This window comes from Orcinus orca, chromosome 20 (assembly GCF_937001465.1).
Source record: "Orcinus orca chromosome 20, mOrcOrc1.1, whole genome shotgun sequence".
NCBI lineage: Eukaryota > Metazoa > Chordata > Mammalia > Artiodactyla > Delphinidae > Orcinus > Orcinus orca.
The window spans coordinates 57647088-57666582 of record NC_064578.1 but is presented as its reverse complement, the minus strand read 5'-3'; the positions used below and the strand labels follow the sequence as shown (position 1 = coordinate 57666582).

The window sequence follows — 19495 nt, the reverse complement described above, 5'->3', positions numbered from 1 at the left end:
GATATGAAGATTTTTAAAACTGGTTTTAATATTTAAGAATCTCACAATAATTTCAGAGCCAAAGAAAGATTAATCAGCACTTTGTATTTTCTGAATTCACTTTAGATTATCAGGCTTCAATAATGTCATGTTGCATAATCTAAGTGCTACTGATTTCTCACTATACCTGGGAACAATTATCACATCCTAGATACTGCAGTTCCAAAAGTATTGTAGTTTGTAACAGCTGTGCTCTCTTGAGGGTGGTCTTTGGGCCTACAAAAAAACCCTGACATCCAAGGTACTTATTAGGACCACAGATGCCAGCAGTCTTTCCCAGAATGCCTTGTACATTGTATGGCTTTTTCTGACACCAAATATGTCATTCCATCACCAATTCTCCAATTCTCCAACACCAATTGGGTATCCTACAATTCAATTCAATTCTGATACTAACTACTTGGAGTTAGTGCAGACCCCACCCATTAAGGACACAGTCCCATAAGACTGCCAACCACAAAATGGGTCCCAAGGCTACCCCCACTTCTGCCAAGTCGACTACAAATCTGGTTTGATAATTTGCTAGAATGACTTATAGAACTCAGGAAAATGTTATACTTACAATTACAGTTTATTATGAAGGACACAAGTCAGCAGCCAGATAAAGTGAGGTCCAAAAGAACCCCAAGCACAGGAGCCTCTAACCCAGTGGAATCAGGGTATACCCCCCTTCCTGGTTGGATGTGTTTACCAGCATGGAAATTCCCCAAACCCTACTGTTTAGGGATTTTTTACTAAGGTATCACTACATAGGCACGGTTGACTAAATCACTGGCCATTGTGACTGAACTCAATCTCCAGCTCCTTCCCCCCCCAGATGTCGGGGGTGGGGCTTAAAAGTTCTAACCCTCTAATATCTGGTGACCAGCCCCCATGCTGAAGATCTGTACAGGTCTCCACCTTGAGTCATTTCATTATCACACAAAAAAACTCTTATTACTCAGGAAATTCCAAGGGTTTTAGAAGATCTCTGCCAGGAACCGGGGACAAACATCAAATATTTACTTTTTTATTTTACCACAGACAGGAATACAGCTTAGACAAAAACTGCAGTAAGACAGACTTTCGTACACCATACTGTTCCCTGAGACCCTCATGAAACCTGTCCACCTGTTCACACTAGCAAAGCCAAATTCTATTTTCATTTTGTTTTTCAAATTCTGTTTTCAACTACCTCACATAGTGAATAAAACTGTTAAGATTAAAAGTGACTTAAACAATAAGATTTTTATTATTGTACAAATCAGAGCAATATGCAGAAGATCGTTCCCAGGTTGGCGACTTGGAGGAGAGAAAATGCTTCAAAAGTTTCACCCCTAAGACCAACAATGCCGAGAAGAAGGAAAACTTTACAAGCCACCAGCAGTTCCCAGACTGGGTCCTTTGGTCCCAAACTGGGTCAGGTCCATGCCATAACTAGTTAGAGAGAAGGGAATGGGAACTCCCTAGGGGCTTTGACTACGATTTCCTCTAGAGAATGGGAGAGAGAGTACAAACATCTGTCTTCTCTGAGCATGCTGTGGTGACTGATGCACACTATGAGGACCTGCCAGATGGTAGAGGCGAGTTGACTTCTGCCACAGAATCTGGCAGTGACTTAATTATGGCAAGGTTCCTGAGCAGGTAAAATATGAAATGCCGCTCCTGAAAATTTCTCACATACCTGGAACTCATGGCAGATTGCTCCTCATAGAGGCTCTCTAGTGCTATCACACTGAGCAAAGAGATAGCAAATTCCCTGAAGTTCAAAGGCCATTATCTTATGTAGATTTCCTTATCCAGAAGGTATTTTTTCCACATTAGCTGAATTCCTAAAACTTAGAACTGAGTTGTGAGATTTTGGTGTTGAATCAGAGCAGACTGGTAACTGAAGGCTTTCTCATGTTGGCTGTACTCTTGAGGCCTTTATCTAGTGTGAAGTTTATGGTGCTGAATGAGGCTGTAGTTTTGGCTAAAAGATTTTCCACATTCACTGCATTCATAAGGTCTTTCTCCAGTGTGAATTCTCTGATGTAGAATGAGGCTGAAGCTTTGGCTAAAGGATTTCCCACATTCCCTGCACTCATAAGGCCTTGCTCCTGTATGAACTCTTCGATGTTGAATGAGGCTGGAGCTTTGGCTAAAGGATTTCCCACATTCACTGCACTCATATGGCCTTTCTCCCGTGTGAATTCTGCGGTGCTGAATGAGGCTGGAGCTTTGGCTAAAAGATTTCTCACATTCACCACATTCATAAGGCCTTGCTCCTGTGTGAATTCTCTGATGCTGAACAAGACTGGAACTTTGTCTAAAGAGTCTGCCACATTCAGTACACTCATAAGGCTTTGCTCCAGTGTGAATTCTCTGGTGCCGAAGAAGTTTGGATTTGCAGCCAAAAGCTTTCCCACATTCGGCACACTCAAAAGGCTTTTCTCCAGTGTGAATACGCTGGTGCTGAACAAGTTTATATTTGAAACTGAAGGCCTTCCCACATTCACTGCATTCAAAAGGCCTTTCTCCAGTATGAAGCGTCTTGTGCCGAAGAAATGTGTGCTTGTAAGTGAAGGTTTTCCCACATTCACTGCACTCATACAGTCCTCCAGAGTGAATTCTTTGGTGCTGAACAAGTGTACGTTTGCAGCGGAAGGCTTTCCCACATTCACCACACTTGTAAGGACTTTTTCCACAGTGAAAGGCCTCCTCACAGCCAGTACTGCTGTGTATTTTCAGTACTGCTTTGGGAGTGGCCTGGTACTGGAAAAGGCCCACAGTGTCCTTTCCACCCTCCCCACAGGTGAAAGGCTTCCCTGACAAATAGATTCCATAGCTCTTCACAAAGGAGGTCCTGTTCATACCCTTGCTGCAGGGTTTTTCCCCACTGTGCTTCTTCTGGTGTTGGTCAAGATCTGCCCTGAAACAGAATTGTTCTGCACATGCTACACATGTACACGATTTCTGCCCAGTATATGTTCCTTGATGCTCAGCCAGGTACAAAACGTCCTTCATGACAGGAACACACATCTCACAGAGACGAGCTTTCTGGGTTGACGGATCTGGCTTTAGAGTCCTGATTTGTGGCATTCTTTCCTGAGAAACTCTCTGTCCTGAAGGAGCCTTGTCATTCTCTACACCACACAAACAACCTGAAAACAGAAAAATGCTAATGAAGTACGTGGGGACTTCACTTTGGGGACTGGTGGCAGCCGCATCACAAATATGTGTCTGACACACCAAAGAATGAATACATGAGGTGGTTTTCAGGATGACAGAGTTGGAGTCAGGACGAGGAAGAGGCTGTTTTGCAGTACTGGGACTCTAAAAGTTTACAGAAGTAGGGAAGCCTCACAAGATGAAAAACTTTTAAGAATGTGATGCAGCAGAGTGAGGAGAGGCAGGCAATTTTAAACTCACTCCTCACACCTTGAGCAGTGCTTTAGCTGCTGCTAACATGTGAGTGTTGTACAGAAACTTTTGTCCAGGGATAGAAAAATCCATTTGCAAATGACTAACTGGTTTTCAAGGACTATCAAGGATATGTGCACACCACCTGTTACATGTGAGCCAACACTGGAGAACACTGCAGATGCAGCAGTAGAGAAGAATAGGTAACAGGTGGAGGAAGGAAAGTTGGGTATAGCCAGGGGCCAGAAGTCAGAGTTAAAGTGACAAGCTGGCCAAGTATAAAGAACGGGGAAGATGAGATGGAAATGAGGTGTGGCACCCAGCAGTGGCACCAAAACACTAGTTTGAACAGGTTCCTGGTATGATGTGAACACAACCCTAATGTCATGTCCTTGCCAGGTCCCCTCTAGCCCATCGTGCCACAGTGGGCCATTCTATGAAGCACCCAGGACTCTCCCCTGCAACCCACATTAACTACATGGGACTTAGAAAATTCAAGTCCTAAGGGACAGACAGGACAGGCAAGTGGCCAGTTCCAGCCCAAAGAAACATCACATAACAGAGCACAGAAAAGAAAAATAAATGTTACAAAAAGAATCTCAGATGAGGGTATCACAAACACAGCTCATGGTGCACCTAACTAGTGCCTATGCCCAGTGACGTGCAATTCTTGGCACAGGCAGGCATGAAAGAACAGTCAGAAGAAGGGAGCAAAACCTAGGAACCATGGATCTGGAAAGTCACCCAACGAGGGAGGAGGTAAGCAAGATGGACCCATTTGGCTTCCTACTAGGCTTCAGAAAAGCAGGTATTAGGTCTCCAAGGAGAGAAAAGGGCAGTGCAAACAACCCAGCCCTAGCAACAGCAGCACCTTCCAAAGGAACTAGGAAAGGAAGTAGTCCCCATGGTTTGGATGTAGGAAGGACAGAGCAGCCCCTAAGGAAAAGCAGAAAGGCAAAGTCTAGCCCAGGTCATAGGGGTGGGTGTGCAGGCCTTACCCAGTGAGGATATAAGTGTAAAGATCTCCAGCATCACATCATGGTACAGGTGTCTCTGAGCCTTATCAAGGAGACTCCATTCCTCCCAGGAGAAGTACACAGCCACATCCTCCAAAGTCACACTGCCCTGTCATGATGGGGACAGATGAAACCACTGGTCCTCTCTCCTGAGGACCCACAATCCATCCTGCACACAGCCAGCCCATGCCCAAGTTTCTTCCAGGCTCCCTACTTCAGATGAGACACCAGAACCTGATGCCATTGGTACTGCTGTCTCCTCATGGTTCCACTAATCACTGTGCCCAGCCCTCAGCAACTACAGACAGGTAGGCAGAGAGATGCCATCAGAGAGATGCTCAGGGACAGAACTGCATGGCTCCATCTCTTCCTGCCAGGCAATTTCCAGGGGGTCTTCCATATCATGCCTCACAATAAAATGTGGAGTCACCCATCACCCTTAAGTCCCCTGTACCAGGGCCCAGGTCCATCAATTCATGCTCCCTCTCTCCACATGTACCTCTCTCACGTCTCCAGACCCCACAGTTGCATCCTCGCAGCCACTGCCAACTCTCTGTCCCACACTATAGTCATCTTCCTGGACTCACCCCAGAGAACCTGGCAAATTCAAACAGAATCCAATTCTACCGAAGACCTCTGATGGATCCCAACACAATTTGAAGGCCTTTCTCCCTGTTTCTAATTCTAGCTTCAACATTAGTCATACAGAACCATATGTGTATTTCAGATACCCATAACCCTCTCCTACTTCTAGGTTGTACTCATTCCCTCAGCAGCCACAATCCTCTTCTCTCCACCTAACCCTCATTAAAATCCCAGCCACAAAGGTACCCACACTAAGCATAGTGATTCTCACAGATAACCACATTTGCCCTTATGTTATATACATTATCTACTGAAACATCCCACCAAAACTCACCACAAAATTCTAGCAAATGCATCTTATCTCTGTTAGTTCTCTGCCTCTGCATCTGTCGGTCTACTCTTCCTTTGGAAGTCTTGGACACCTGCCAACACCTCCGGCCCCACACATACTCCCTTCACGACTATTTCTCTCCCACATCTGTGTTTATGATGTCCATAACCCCCAACAAGCTGCCCAAGCAATAGATCAATTCTTGGAACTCATACACTTCTTTCTGACCTGCTAGTAACATTATCACCATGGCCTGAATTCCACCTTCTAAATACAATCCATAGTTCCACACTGGTGCAGACACTAGCCACCACTTTCAGATGTCTCCATCCCGAACCACACCCCAGATTTCCAGACCTCTGTTCTGCCCACCTGATGTCACTACTCCTTTGTTTTCTGAGAAATCTCATAATTTTAACACAGCCAAAAACAAAATTCCTGATATCCCCAATGAAAATCACTCTTACTACTGATTATCTCATCTCAGTTAATGAAGCTTCCAGTCTTTCAGCTGCTAAGACCAAAACTTTAGTGCCATCACTGACTCTTACCATTCTCTCTCCCACCCTCAAAATCAGAAAATCTGGGCAGCCCTTCTTAAATAATGGATCCAGAATCCAACCACTTCTTCCAACTCCACAGCCACTACTCTGGTCCATGAACACGCACTAGGACTTCTGCAGTACCCTCCTCCCTGGTCATCCTTCCTCATCCCAAAGTCTGTTTTCCACTCTGTAACCAGATGGAGCCTGTTTAGACCTAAGTAAGATCATCTCCCTCCTCTTTTCCAAATCTCCCATTACCTCCACAACAGATGCCCAACTTCTCAGACAGCCACATTACAAGACTGACTCCTGTACCCTTGCTCTCTGTTGCTAAAAGAAAGGAGACATGCTGTGCCCTGTTCCCAGTTTGTGGACACACTACCAAACATTTGAACATGCTGGTACCTGTTTCTGGGATAACCTTCTACACCATTTTTCACAGATGACCAGAAAGCAACTCTTCCATGAAACCCTTGGCCTGGACTAGAATGTGTCTAGAGGATTTCTCCCAGATCCCCAAACCCAAAGGCTGGGGAAATGGCAGGTGAAGAGTCCCACGACACCACAATCTCAAGTTCATACGAGTGAGATCCCAGCCAGTGAGGGCCTGGGACACCCTCCACTTCCCTGTGTATGTTCCCTAAGTGCTTCCTCAGTCATGGGGACCTGTGGGCAGAAGCAAGCCATAAAGGTGTATTCCAACGGGCTCAAAACTCCCTGTACCCCTCGCCAGCCCTAAAGGCCAGATGACCTTGGGCTAAAAGACTAAACTCTCTGCTTCAGACCTCAGTGCTGCCTCCTCCCAGTTCTATGTTGGACAAGGACTCAACTTCCCTGTGCCTCACTACCCTCATCACCCCCATTCCAATCTGTTCTCCCTCAGAGTAGCTCTTGGAAAGCTTTTAAAACCCTAAATCAGACTATATCCCTCTTCTCTTCACAACCCACCATGGCTGCCAGGGTCCTCAGAACGGAGGTACAAACCCCTCAGCTTGACAGTGCAGGTGCGAGTCCACCTCACACTCTCCACTCCATGCAAATACAAGACAGTTCCAGGTTTTCCGAATCCTCCCTCCTCAGTCCCACCTCCAAGCCTTTGCACCTGCCGGTCCCCCCGCCTGTCACGCTCTCCCACGCACCATCACACTGTCAGAAACAGAGCCCATCCACGACCGCCTCACCGTCCTGGGCAGAGCGGTCTGAGCTGCGGGCACGTGGGCAGGGGATCTAGTGTCTGGTGGGGTGAGAGGGTGAGGGCCCGGAGGACGAGCGTTTACCTGAGGCGGGTCCCTTAGCGCCGCCACCGCATTCGGACTCTGTGGGTGGAGCTGGGCCGGTAGCGGCGGGAGAACAGAGGGGACCCAGCCACGGCCGGCCTTATCCAGGGTCTGACGCGGGACACCTCTGGCGGTGTCGCCGAACTTCAGACCCGCCTGTGTGCAACGGGGACACCTCCACTCGGAACTCCTTAGTTCAGTCATCTCAGCCCCCACGGAGCGCTCTGGAACAAATCCAGAGCGATTAAAATGGCCGCCACGAGGAGGCGGCCGGAAGTCCCTCCCCGATGAGAAGCGCATGCGCAGGAATGTCTTTACCCTGGGTTTTCATTGGCTTAGACATACTGCCTCTCGGCGCACTGTCCTCTAGGAAATGTAGTTCTCAGAGGTCTAGCTAGGGTTCCAGCTGGTGGTCCCACCCCCACAAATCCAGAAGCACTGCGAGGGATCTAACTAGGCTGGAGAGGAGACTTTCGTTACTTCTTAGAGTGGCTGTAGGGAGACTTATGGAGAGTGTTGTCTGAAAGTAATCACTAAAAGTTTTCAGAAATACTATTTCAGACCCCATTAAGCATGTTCCCAGACGGTAAAAGTAATATTATAAGTGCTCCCAAAGTCTACAGATACATACTGGGCATATAACCTGAGAAAACCATAATTCAAAAAGAATCATGTGGGCTTCCCTGGTGGTGCAGTGGTTGAGAGTCCGCCTGACGATGCAGGGGACACGGGTTCGTGCCCCGGTCCAGGAAGATCCCACATGCTGCAGAGCAGCTAGGCCCGTGAGCCATGGCCGCTGAGCCTGCGCGTTCGGAGCCTGTGCTCCACAACGGGAGAGGCCACAAGAGTGAGAGGCCCGCGTACTGCTAAAAAAAAAAAAAAAAGAATCATGTACTACAATGTTCATTGCAGCTCTATTTACAATAGCCAGGACATGGAAGCAACCTAAATGTCCATCGACAGATGAATGGATAAAGAAGATGTGGCATATATATACAATGGAATATTACTCAGCCATAAAAAGAAACGAAAACTGAGTTATTTGTAGTGAGGTGGATGGACCCAGAGTCTGTCACACAGAATGAAGTAAGTCAGAAAGAGAAAAATAAATACCATATGCTAACACATATATATGGAATCTAAAAAAAAAAAAAAAAAGGTTCTGAAGAACCTAGGGGCAGGACAGGAATAAAGACGCAGATGTAGAGAATGAACTTGAGGACAAGGGGAGGCGGAAGGGTAAGATGGGATGAAGTGAGAGAGTGCATGGGCTTATCTATAATACCAAATGCAAAATAGATAGCTAGTGGGAAGCAGCCGCATAGCACAGAGGGATCAGCTCTGTGCTTTGTGTGACCACCACCTAGAGGGGTGGGATGGGGAGGTGGGAGGGAGACGCAAGAGGGAGAAGATAATGGGGATATATGTATAGCTGATTCACTTTGTTATAAAGCAGAAACTAACACACCATTGTCAAGCAATTATACTCCAATGAAGAGTCTACAGATACAAATGGACAAACAATTCCATAAAGTCATTTGGACATAAAATATGTACATTGTTAGTGCCAACTAAAGAATGCTGCTAGCCATCTGGATCTATAAGGATTGAGTCACTAGCCACTGCAGTCACTGATCCCCAGCACACGCTGAAGAAAGATCAGGGCAGAGATAAGGAATGAGGCACTCTGTGCTCTGGGAAAACTGGCAGAACAGGCTTTCAGAAAGTTACATTTTTTGAGGAGAAATTTTTTATGAACCTGGATTCTTGCATCTTCCCATACTTAGAAAAACACCAAAACCATTAACTAAAATTCCTCATGACTAGAGGCATGTGAGATCTTAGTTCCCTGACCAGGGATGGAACCTGCACCTCCTGCACTGGAAGTGCAGAGTCTTAACAACTGGGCTGCCAGGGAAGTCCCCTGACCTCCCTTCTTTTCTCTTCAGAACAGTTTCTCAGAGCTATCTGAGAGGCTGTCTCCTGGGCGGTAGTTCTCAGTAAGATACTGAATAAACTTGATTCACAGCTTTTATATATTGTTCTTTACATGCACGTAACCAATGCAGGGGATACAGGTTCGAGCCCTGCTCCGGGAAGATCCCACATGCTGCGGAGCAACTGAGCCCCTGCGCCACAACTACTGAAGCCCACGCGCCTTAGAACCCGTGCTCCACAACGAGAAACCACTGCAATCAGAAGCCCACGCACCGCAACAAAAGGTAGCCCCTGCTCTCTGAAACTAGAGAAAGCCTGTGTGCAGGAACGAAGACCCAACGCAGCCTCAATAAATAAATACCTTTAAAAATAATAATAAAAGAAAGGAAGAAATGCAATACATGTCCTGCATCCAATTTGTGCCTTAGGAGAGGCAGTCCGTGGGCATTGCCGGGGTGAAGATTTTAGTGTAACGGGTGAAGTCAACTCCAACTTTGAGGTCTTGGGTTGGGACAACGTCATTTGAACTGTTATCATCTGAGGTGATGTCATCTCCAGCAACGAGCTCCTGGGTCAGGATGATGTTGTCTGGGATGTTGGATGGGACTGTCCCTTCTAAGAGGGTACCTGCTTGAGTTGATGTGGACCTCAGCATTTGCCATGTTTAGTTGAAACAATGGCTTCCTTGGAGGGTTGGAGCTTCTTGAAAATTGATAAAAGTACTCAGACCAGAAGCAGAAAAATCAAGTCACAAGAATGGTGTGTAGCTGCACTTGACAGGATTTTGGTTTATTTGTGGAGGAAGTTTAGGTTTAAATTATAACTCCGAAGTGAAAAAGGAATGTCCTGGCAAGGCCTCATATTGTGGCGTTAATACAGGTTGAGATGTGTGATTTTGATTTAACTGTGAGACAAGAGATTCCTAGAGGTTCTTGCTATTTTTACCAAGGGGACAATTTTTAAGTAATGACCCAACAGTTTATAATAAATGTGGAGATGTGGCCATTGTGAGCCAGGTCATCCCATGCTAAGATTCTTGCCTGAAGTTTGCCCAAGGGTGTTGTCCCTTGGGTCCTGTGCTTTATCAGGGATGTCCTGGCTAAAGGATGGAAAGAAGCAACATTTCACTGAGCTCCACCATGTCTGATGGTTGGCAGTGCTGTTCATCTTCCACTGCAGTTCACTCAGTTAATCCCAAGGGGCTCTCCAGGTAGGCAAGGGGCCTGAATGGAGGTGACCTTCCAGCACCATGGAATCTGGCATGTAACTAAAGACAGAGGATGCCACCACTCCTACAGGTGGAATATGCCAGAGGTTCCAGGTTTGTTTCCAGGCTGTTTTAATCTACGGAGGCCTCAGTAGCTGTGCTGAGCTTGGACTGTGTTGTTTCCATGACTCAAAGTATGGTGGGCAGCTGAATACAGAGAGTCACAAGCTCAGGGTCTGTGAGAGCCTCTATTTCCAGAAGACACAGGAGGTAGACAGTCATCGGTGTTTTTTTTTTTTTTTTTGCAGTATGCGGGCCTCTCACTGTTGTGGCCTCTCCCATTGCAGTGCACAGGCTCCGGACGCGCAGGCTCAGCGGCCATGGATCACGGGCCTAGCCACTCCGTGACATGTGGGATCTTCCTGGACAGGGGCACGAGCCCGTGTTCCGTGTATCGGCAGGCGGACTGTCAACCACTTCACCACCAGGGAAGCCCCATTGGTGGTTTTAATGGCAGACAGCATGGGCAGAGAAGGCCAGCTTCTTGTATCAGAAGCCCTTGGTCAACTTACAGCCATCATGTGTCCAGACTCCAGCAGGTTTAAGGAGAAACTGCCAAATCCTCTATGGTAGAGTTTCTGAGGGCACTATCAGGAATGCCTGCTGATTTTAATTTGGAAGTAAAATTTGTAATGACGAATATGTTGGAGTAGCCAGAAAAAGGTGTATTGTATCCCTCTTAAGGTAGAAACAAACTGCAGTAGAGGCTATTGAAACAGGCACTGAACAGAACATGTCAGCCAAATCTATAGAGCAAAAAATATTCACCCGTTATTGATTGAACAGAATCAGTAAATTTTACTGGGTATTGGATATGGAACCTTGATGAACAGGACCATAGCATTAAGGTTGTAGTAATCTATCAAGTGGTGCTCATTTTTTTCAGATTTAAGAACAAGCAAAATTGGACTGTAAATGGAGAAGCAGTGGGGTATAATCACCATTTTATTACACATAAGTTTTAATCCTTGAAGGTCCTGTTTTGACTTACATGGGGTCACATTTATCAAGCCAATTTGTAAATGTCAAAGTCTTGATTTTAATCCATTTCTATTGTGCCAAAGCATCTATGCCCAATATGGAATATCTGAAAGAAATGGGTACTGTGACTATGGGAGACTGAGGCAAGGCTATGTCAGGGAGGGAGAAATTTCCCCCTCTACTTCTCTTGAGTTCCTGTGGCTGGACTAATAATAAAATTGACACAAGGGACTTCCCTGGCCGTCTAATGGTTAAGACTCTGTGCTTCCACTGCAAGGGGCATGGGTTAGATCCCTGGTCCAGGAACTAAGATCCCGAATGCCGTGCAGTGTGGTCAAAAAAAAAAAAAACAAAACCTGACACAAGACAGATTAACAGGACAAAAAGAAACACTTTAACTCATGTGCACTGAGGTCTCATAGGAACATGTCTCTTCCGTCAGTGTTTTTGTTCTAATCCCAAGTGTGAAATGTGAAACAAAATGGAGTCACTTATGTCAAGGCTTTTAAAATGGTGCTGGGGGACTTCTCTAGTGGCTCAGTGGTTAAGAATCCACCTGCCAATGCAAGGGACACGGGTTCGATCCCTGGACCAGGAAGATCCCACACGCCATGAAGCCACTAAGCCCGTGCACCACAGCTACTGAGCCTGCAAGCCACAACTACTGAAGCCCACACACCTAGAGCCTGTGCTCCGCAACAAGACAAGCCACCTCAATGAGAAGCCCGTGCACCACAACTAAGAGTAGCCCCCCCTTGCCGCAACTAGAGAAAGCCTTTGCACAGAAACGAAGACCCAACAAGCCAAAAATAAATAAATATATTTACATATATATTTAAAAATGGTTGATGATAAATTTGATGTTATGTATTTTTTACTACAATACAAAGAAAATAATCTTTAAAAAAATACAGATAAGTCTTTAAAAGTAGAGAAACTAGGACTTCCCTGGTGGCACAGTGGTTAAGAATCCGCCTGCCAATGCAGGGGACACGGGTTCGAGCCCTGGTCCAGGAGGATCCCACATGCTGTGGAGCAACTAAGCGCATGTGCCATAACAACTGAGCCTGTGCTCTAGAGCCTGTGAGCCACAACTACTGAGCCTGGGTGCCTAGAGCTCATGTTCCACAACAAGAGAAGCCACTGCAATGAGAAGCCCAAGCACCACAATGAAGAGTAGCCCCCACTCGCTGCAACTAGAGAAAGCCCGCGCACAACAACGAAGACCCAATGCAGCCAAATATAAAAATTAATTTAAAAAAAAAGTACTTGTAACGTCCAGCAAAACCCATCAAAAACATAAATTAATTAATTAAGTAAGTAATTTTAAAAAGTGGAGAAACTATCCCAGCTGCAGGGATAAAGTTGCAGACATCAGAGTCAGAGATATGGCAGTATGATAAGGGCGTTTGATGGTTTTGAGATAACAGCTTTGTGCTAGGACGGGAGAGGAACCGTAGGAGCTAAGGACAGTACACGTCCGACAGCCAGTAACCTTAGTCCTGACTCAGCAAATGGAAAGGTCAGAGCTGTCAGTCACACAAAAACCTCTTTGAAGAAACTGGGACTTCGCAGATACCCTCAACATAAGCAGAGAGCATCTAGGGAGCTGAGAGTCCTCAGTCCTACAACCACATAGAATTGAACTCTGCCAACAACCCAACCAAGCAAGAATCTGGTTCCCCAGAGCCTCCAGAAAGGAACACAACCTGCCAGCATGCAGGAATACCTGGAGCCCCAGGGACTGGGGGAGAGCTCTGCCTCTGGGTGACTGCATTAGTGTCCAGATGACTCCTTTCCACACTTGCATGGATGCTACCCCTGCAGTTACTGTCCTGGCATCAAACATCAATTTGATTCTTCTGACTCCAATTAAACATTATCCCTATGTTATTGATGTGATGGTTTCTACTAACCTGGACTGGGTGATTATCCTCCTCACTCAGATGAAAGTTGGGATCCTGGGAAACTCCTCACTTCTTTGTTTTTTTACTTTCACTTCGCTCACTGGAAGACGTCTCACACCCAGAGACCAAATCCTCAACCACCTTGTCCTAGCCAACTGCTTAATTCTTTTCTCCAAAGGGATCCCTCGTGAAATGACAGTGTTTGGACTGAAATATTTCCTGGTCGTTGCTGGATATAAACTTGTGTTCTATTTTCATAGAGTAGCCAGAGGGGTTTCCCTCAGCATTACCCGCCTCCTTGGTGGCTTCCAAACCTTAAAGCTTTGCCCCAGTAGCACTAATTGGATGGAGCTCAAAATTAGAATCTCAAACTACATTGGCTTCTGCTGTTCCTTTTGCTGGATCCTGACTCTCCTAGTAAATACACATATTGCTATAAAGGTGCGTGGCCCAAGCAATGCCAAAAGTTTAAGTTTGGGGCTTCCCTGGTGGCGCTGTGGTTGAGAGTCCGCCTGCTGATGCAGGGGATACGGGATCGTGCCCTGGTCCGGGAAGATCCCACAAGCCGCCAAGCGGCTGGGCCCGTGAGCCATGGCCGTTGAGCCCGCGTGTTCGGAGCCTGTGCTCTGCAACAGGAGAGGCCACAACAGTGAGAGGCCCACATACTGCAAAAAAAAAAAATATATATATATATATATATATATGTATGTAAGTTTGAAAAAAGTATATAAATACTGTTCTGGGCCCACTCCCGACAGACGTACAAGCTCTTAGCTTTTGACATGCCTTCCTCATTAAGCTTAATCATTTCTAGCTTCTGATTTAAAGTGAAAGACATGAAGTGATTCTAACCTTTCACTGGAACACTGGAGGTTATTGCAGGGTTATTAGTTGGCCTAATTTCAATATTGTTGTGTCTCAGGGAATAGGGAGGCCAAGGAGAGAGAGAAAGACAGGGTAATGGCCAATCAGTGGAGCAGTCAGAACGCACATTTATCGATTAAGTTCACCATCTTACAGGCGTACAGCTCATGGTGCTCCAAAACAATTACAATAGTAACATCACAAAAACAAAAAACAAAGTAACAAAAAAAACCAACTGGGAATTCTCTGGCAGTCCAGTGGTTAGTACTCTGTGCTTTCACTGCCGAGGGCCCGGGTTCAATGCCTGGCCAGAGAACTAAGATGTCACAAGCTGCATGGCACAGACAAAAAAAATTTAAAAAGTAACATCAAAGATAACTAATCATAGATCTCATAAGAAGTATAATAATAATGAAAAAGTTTGAAAACTTGTGAGAATTACATGTGACACAAAGATATAAAATGAGGAAATGCTGTTTGAAAAATGGCGCTGATAGATTTGCTCAGTGCAGTGTTGCCACTAACCTTCAATTTATTAAAAACAAATACAGTATCTGTGAAGCACAATAAAACAAGATACATCTGTAGTCTGCCTTAAAAAACAAATATATTTTTGAGAAAATTGATAAAATTCAGCACTGATAAATATTTATCACATTTTAAAATATTTTTATTTTGTGTGAGAAAGTTATTGTCATTATGGAAATACTCTTACATTTTAGAAAAGCATTCTCAAGAAACTATGCATTAAACGACACAATCTCTGGGTTTTAAGTAAAAGAACCCACTAATGTGCATGAGAGATGAAATGCGAATGACTATAAATAATGACAGAAGATTGGGAATCCATAAGACAGTCTCTTCTACTTTTGTATATATTTGAAAATAGCAATTACAAACAGTAGACTATATCCTGTATCAGAAATCTTATAAGTTGAAAAGCACAAATTTAGAAAGGGCTTAAGGAAATTTTATGCATCAAACTATCAAAATTGACATTTTTAATATATACATAAGTCAATTATATATCAATTAAACTCTTTTAAGTTACAAATATTGAAACATCATCACTCTCTAATCATTTCTCTGTTTAGAATGATGTGATACTGCCAACTCTTCCCAACTCTATTCAGTGACATCAGGTTGGTAGTTTGAAATTGTTCATGGTATTTATACCAAAGAAACTGGCAAACACTACAAACCAAGGCTTGATTTATAGTATTACTGAATGCAGTATATTGAATGTTTACACTTAGAAAGGTGATGGAGAATATGTTAATAATGCTGATGAAACTTAAATATTTGGTATAGGTGTCCATACACTGTGCATTCCATCAAGAAAAAAAAGTAAAAAATAACAAAATATTCTTCCAGTATTCAACAACGATTCCATGCAGCAAAGAAGACACTCACATCATTGAAGAATAAGTAAAATACCAACATGTCTTTGTTGTTTGTCTTATTGTAACTAAAAAGCAAATAGTCAAATTCACAAAATAGAAAATAGGACAAAGAAAAGAATAGACATCTTACTAAAGAAGATATACAGCAAACACATGAAATAATGCTAAACGTTGTAAATCCTTAGGGAAATGCAATTAAAACCAGTGGATTACCTCTACACACTTATTTTAAAAGGGTAAAATTAAAAAGTAACCTTACCAGGTATTGACAATGGTGTGAAGGAATTGGAAGTCTCACACACTGCTGGTGGGAATGCAAAAAAACACAAACATTTTAGATTACAGTTTGGCAATTTCTTAAAAAGTTATACTATTCACCTACCCCATGACTGAGGTACTGCACTGAGTTATTAATACAAGAAAAATGAAACATATCCATATAAGTAATTGTAAACTAATGTTCATATCAGCTTTTATTTATAAAAGCTAAACACTGGAAATAACTGAAATACCCATAAACAGATGAATGTATGAACATAGTCAATTATACATGGAAGAGAAAGCTTCCATTTCTAAGCATTCTTAGAAATAAGAATGTTCATGTCAGTACAATGAATTATTCTCAAAGTAATTATGTAGCATGAATGAAGCCAGAAAAAAAAAGTAAACACTTTATGATCAATCATAACATTCTAGAAAATGCAATCTATTGTAAAGGAATGTAAATAAGTGGTTGTCTGTATGGCCAGGGAGAGCAAGGAGACTAGAAAAGGGCATGAGGAAAATATGCTGGTGACAGAGATCTCATTATCATGATAATAATAATGGTTTCACAAGTGTATACATGTGAAAACTTATCAAATTGTACACTTTAAATATGTACATTTCTATGCCCATTATACCATCATGCAGGTTTAAAAAGTGGTTCATAATAAAAATCTAAATATCCCACTCTTCAGAAAATTACTCCACTATCTCATTCCTCATGCCTTGAGGGGCAGCCTCTCCTCAGGGACAGGAAATACTGGCAAACAGTGAAGGCCATTTCCGGCTGAGTCAAGAGGACTGCTGGTTGGGTCACAAAACCCACATGCCTGGACCACAGTATCTCACCATCCTTCTTCTGTTGCCTGTATAGCAATGGCCTTGAGGTCAACAGCTCAGAAAGGCTAGAGGAATCCCCCAAAACCCTTATTTTGTCTGCCAATGACTTCACAACATAAACATACCTGGAGGTCCTGAGATTTCTGGACACACTCATCCTGCAGTCATTGTCAGTAGAACATTTGTGGATGTACCTTTAGAAGTGGTACGTTCCACGTAGCTTGCTGCAGTCTCCTCCACTCCCTAGTAACCAGTGTTTCTGTACCAATTGTGGTCTTCCCTGCCCCTGCAGCCTTACAACTATGGACACTAGCCTGTGGAATTCCAGGTATCAGGGTATATATGGTTGCTTTGGAGGAGAACTGGGGTTAAGATTTCCCTCAGTAGTGTTGGCCATTGTGTGTTATCCCCTGTGGGCAAGAAAAAAAAGAATCCATGTTGTCTCCAGAAGCACTAGAATGCACAGAACTCTCGTATCCAGGCAAAAAATTATAACAAAGTATTCTTTCCTAGGAGGCCTTGGCAGCAATGCAAACTAGGCCAAAATGAAAGCCCTATATTTGGCCATCATACCATGTCCTCTGAGGCACCCAAAGTTTGGATCACCACAAAAGTCATTTACCCCTCAAGTTGACGGTCCTATTGTGCTTTCAAACTATTCCACACAGTGAAGAGCATTTCCAAAATTAAGGTGCTTAAACAAAAAGGTCTTTACTATTACACAAACCAGAGCAACGTGCAACAGGCAATTTCTGATTGGGTGACTTGGAAGCTGGAAATATTCATCACAACTACCCGAGACCAACTGTGTCCCTGAAAAAGCTAGTTCTTCTCTGCAAGCTGCCAGCAGAACTCAGATAGCATTCTCAGGGCCAACACAGGTCAGGTCCATGCCCTAACTTGTCAGAGAAAAGGGAATGAAGACTCCATAAGGGCTCAGGATACTCATGATTTCCTCCAACAAATGGGACAGCACAGAGGCCAGTTGCTCTGAGCATACTAGGCTTGTGACTGATGCCAACTGTGAGGGCCTGCCAGATGCTAGAGGTGAGATAGTTTCTGCCACAGAAACTGGCAGTGACCTTGGGCAGGTTACACATGCTTCCAACACATCCATGAAATTTATGGTAAATCAATCCCTAGTCTGTGGATATCCCAACATGAGATTCGATTCATGCAGATGGTTCCTCACAGAGGCTTTCCTCCAACACAATGATGCTAAGAAAGAAGCACATTCACTGCATGTGCAAGACTTTTTCCAGTGTGAACTCTTTGGTGTTGACCGACGTTAAATTTGCAGGTAAAGGATTTCCTATACTCATTGCACATGAGCTCTCCTGTGTCGAAGGAGACCAGAGCTCTGAGTAAAGGATCTCCCACATTCACTGCAATCAAAAGGTCTTGCTCCAGTGTGCACCGTCTGGTGTCGAATGAGGTGGGTTTTGCGGCTAAAGGATTTCCCACATTCACTGCACTCATAAGGCCTTTCTCCTGTGTGAACTCTCTGGTGCTGAATGAGGACAGATTTCTGGCTAAAGGCTTTCCCACATCCACTGCACTCATAAGGCTTTTCTCCAGTGTGAACTCTTTGGTGTTGAATGAGGACAGATTTCTCACTAAAAGATTTTCCGCATTCGCTGCACTCATAAGGCCTAACTCCAGTGTGAGCTCTCCAGTGTCGAACGAGGTGGGTTTTACAGTTAAAGCCTTTCCCACATTCACTGCACTCATAAGGCCTTGCTCTAGTGTGAGCTCTCTTGTGTCGAAGGAGGCCAGAACTTTGGCTAAACGATTTTCCACATTGATCACATTTATAAGGCCTTTCATTAGTGTGAACTCTCTGGTGTTTAATGAGGATGGATTTCTGGATAAAAGATTTCCTACATTCACTGCACTCATAAGGCTTTTCTCCAGTATGAACTCTTTGGTGTTGAATGAGGTCAGATTTCTGGCTAAAAGACCTCCCACATTCACTGCACTCATAAGGCTTTGCTCCTGTGTGAACACTCCAGTGTCGAATGAGGTGGGTTTTACGGCTAAAGAATTTCCCACATTCACTGCACTCATAAGGCCTTTCTCCAACGTGAATTTGCTGGTGCTGAACAAATCTGTATTTGCATTTGCTACACTCATCAAGACCTTCTCCAGTGCAGACTCTCTGGTGGTGAAGTATATGAGTGTTGCCAAAAACTTCCCTGCATTCAATCCACTTGTTATGACTTTTTCCATTGTTTAAGGCCTCCCCAGACTCAATGCTGCTGTGTGGCTTCTCACTGTTGGGAGTGGCCTGGTGCTGATGAAGGCCCAAGGTAGCTAGGAAGTCTTTTCCATCCTCCCCACAGTGGAAGGGCTTCCCTGACACATGGAGTCTGCAGCTCGTCACAATCGAGGACCTGTCCACATCCATTTTAAGGTTTTTCTCTCCATTGTCATGCTCCTGATACTGGTGAAGGCTTGCATTCAACCAGAAGCTGCTGGATCCCCCACCAAAGTATGGTTTCTGCCCAAGATATGCTGCCTGGAGCTCAGTCAGCTGCAAAATGTCTTTCAAGACTGAGACACACTTCTCACAGTGATGAGTCTTCTGGTTTGATGGAACTGACTGAGAAGTCCTGACCTGTGACTCTCCTCCAGAAACACTCTGCTCAGAAGGGATCTCCTCATCCTCTGCTCCACACTGACAATCTGAAAGCAGAGGAATGCTAATAAAGTGCTAATGAATCCATGGGAATGTTTTCAGGATGAGGCACTAATTTGAAGGGAGGGCTGCTCTGCAGTACTGGGCCTCTAAAGTTCACAGAAAGGGGGTAACTTTCCAGGACAAAGGGCACAAATACAGGGTGTAAAACAGGGAGGA

The 19495-nt window shown here is 44.5% G+C and overlaps 2 protein-coding genes across 2 annotated transcripts in view; both read right to left on the bottom strand.

Annotated features, from left to right (window-relative positions):
- Window positions 1-19495, bottom strand: part of LOC101284875 (zinc finger protein interacting with ribonucleoprotein K-like) — a 39424-nt gene that overhangs the window by 14880 nt on the left and 5049 nt on the right. Inside the window, 3 exon segments of the mRNA XM_033411867.2 lie at window positions 15794-15838; window positions 16764-18561; window positions 18563-19323. Of these exon segments, the coding sequence (XP_033267758.2) occupies window positions 17857-18561; window positions 18563-19323 (1466 nt within the window). The 3' untranslated portion in view covers window positions 15794-15838; window positions 16764-17856.
- On the bottom strand, window positions 1248-8006 carry LOC117197938 (zinc finger protein OZF-like). Its single transcript, XM_033411890.2, has 3 exons — window positions 7175-8006; window positions 4419-4545; window positions 1248-3161 (listed from the first exon to the last, which is right to left on the bottom strand). Exons 1-3 carry the CDS (start codon window positions 7472-7474, stop codon window positions 1945-1947), a joined length of 1644 nt encoding a protein of 547 aa, XP_033267781.2. The 5' UTR covers window positions 7475-8006; the 3' UTR covers window positions 1248-1944.

Coding starts and splice junctions, on each gene's coding strand:
- LOC117197938 (XM_033411890.2), bottom strand. CDS start 7,474: ATGCGCTTCTCATCGGGGAGGGACTTCCGGCCGCCTCCTCGTGGCGGC. Junction 4,546..7,174: donor CGCTAAGGGACCCGCCTCAG/GTAAACGCTCGT, acceptor CCATCATGACAG/GGCAGTGTGACTTTGGAGGA. Junction 3,162..4,418: donor TACACTTATATCCTCACTGG/GTAAGGCCTGCA, acceptor TTCTGTTTTCAG/GTTGTTTGTGTGGTGTAGAG.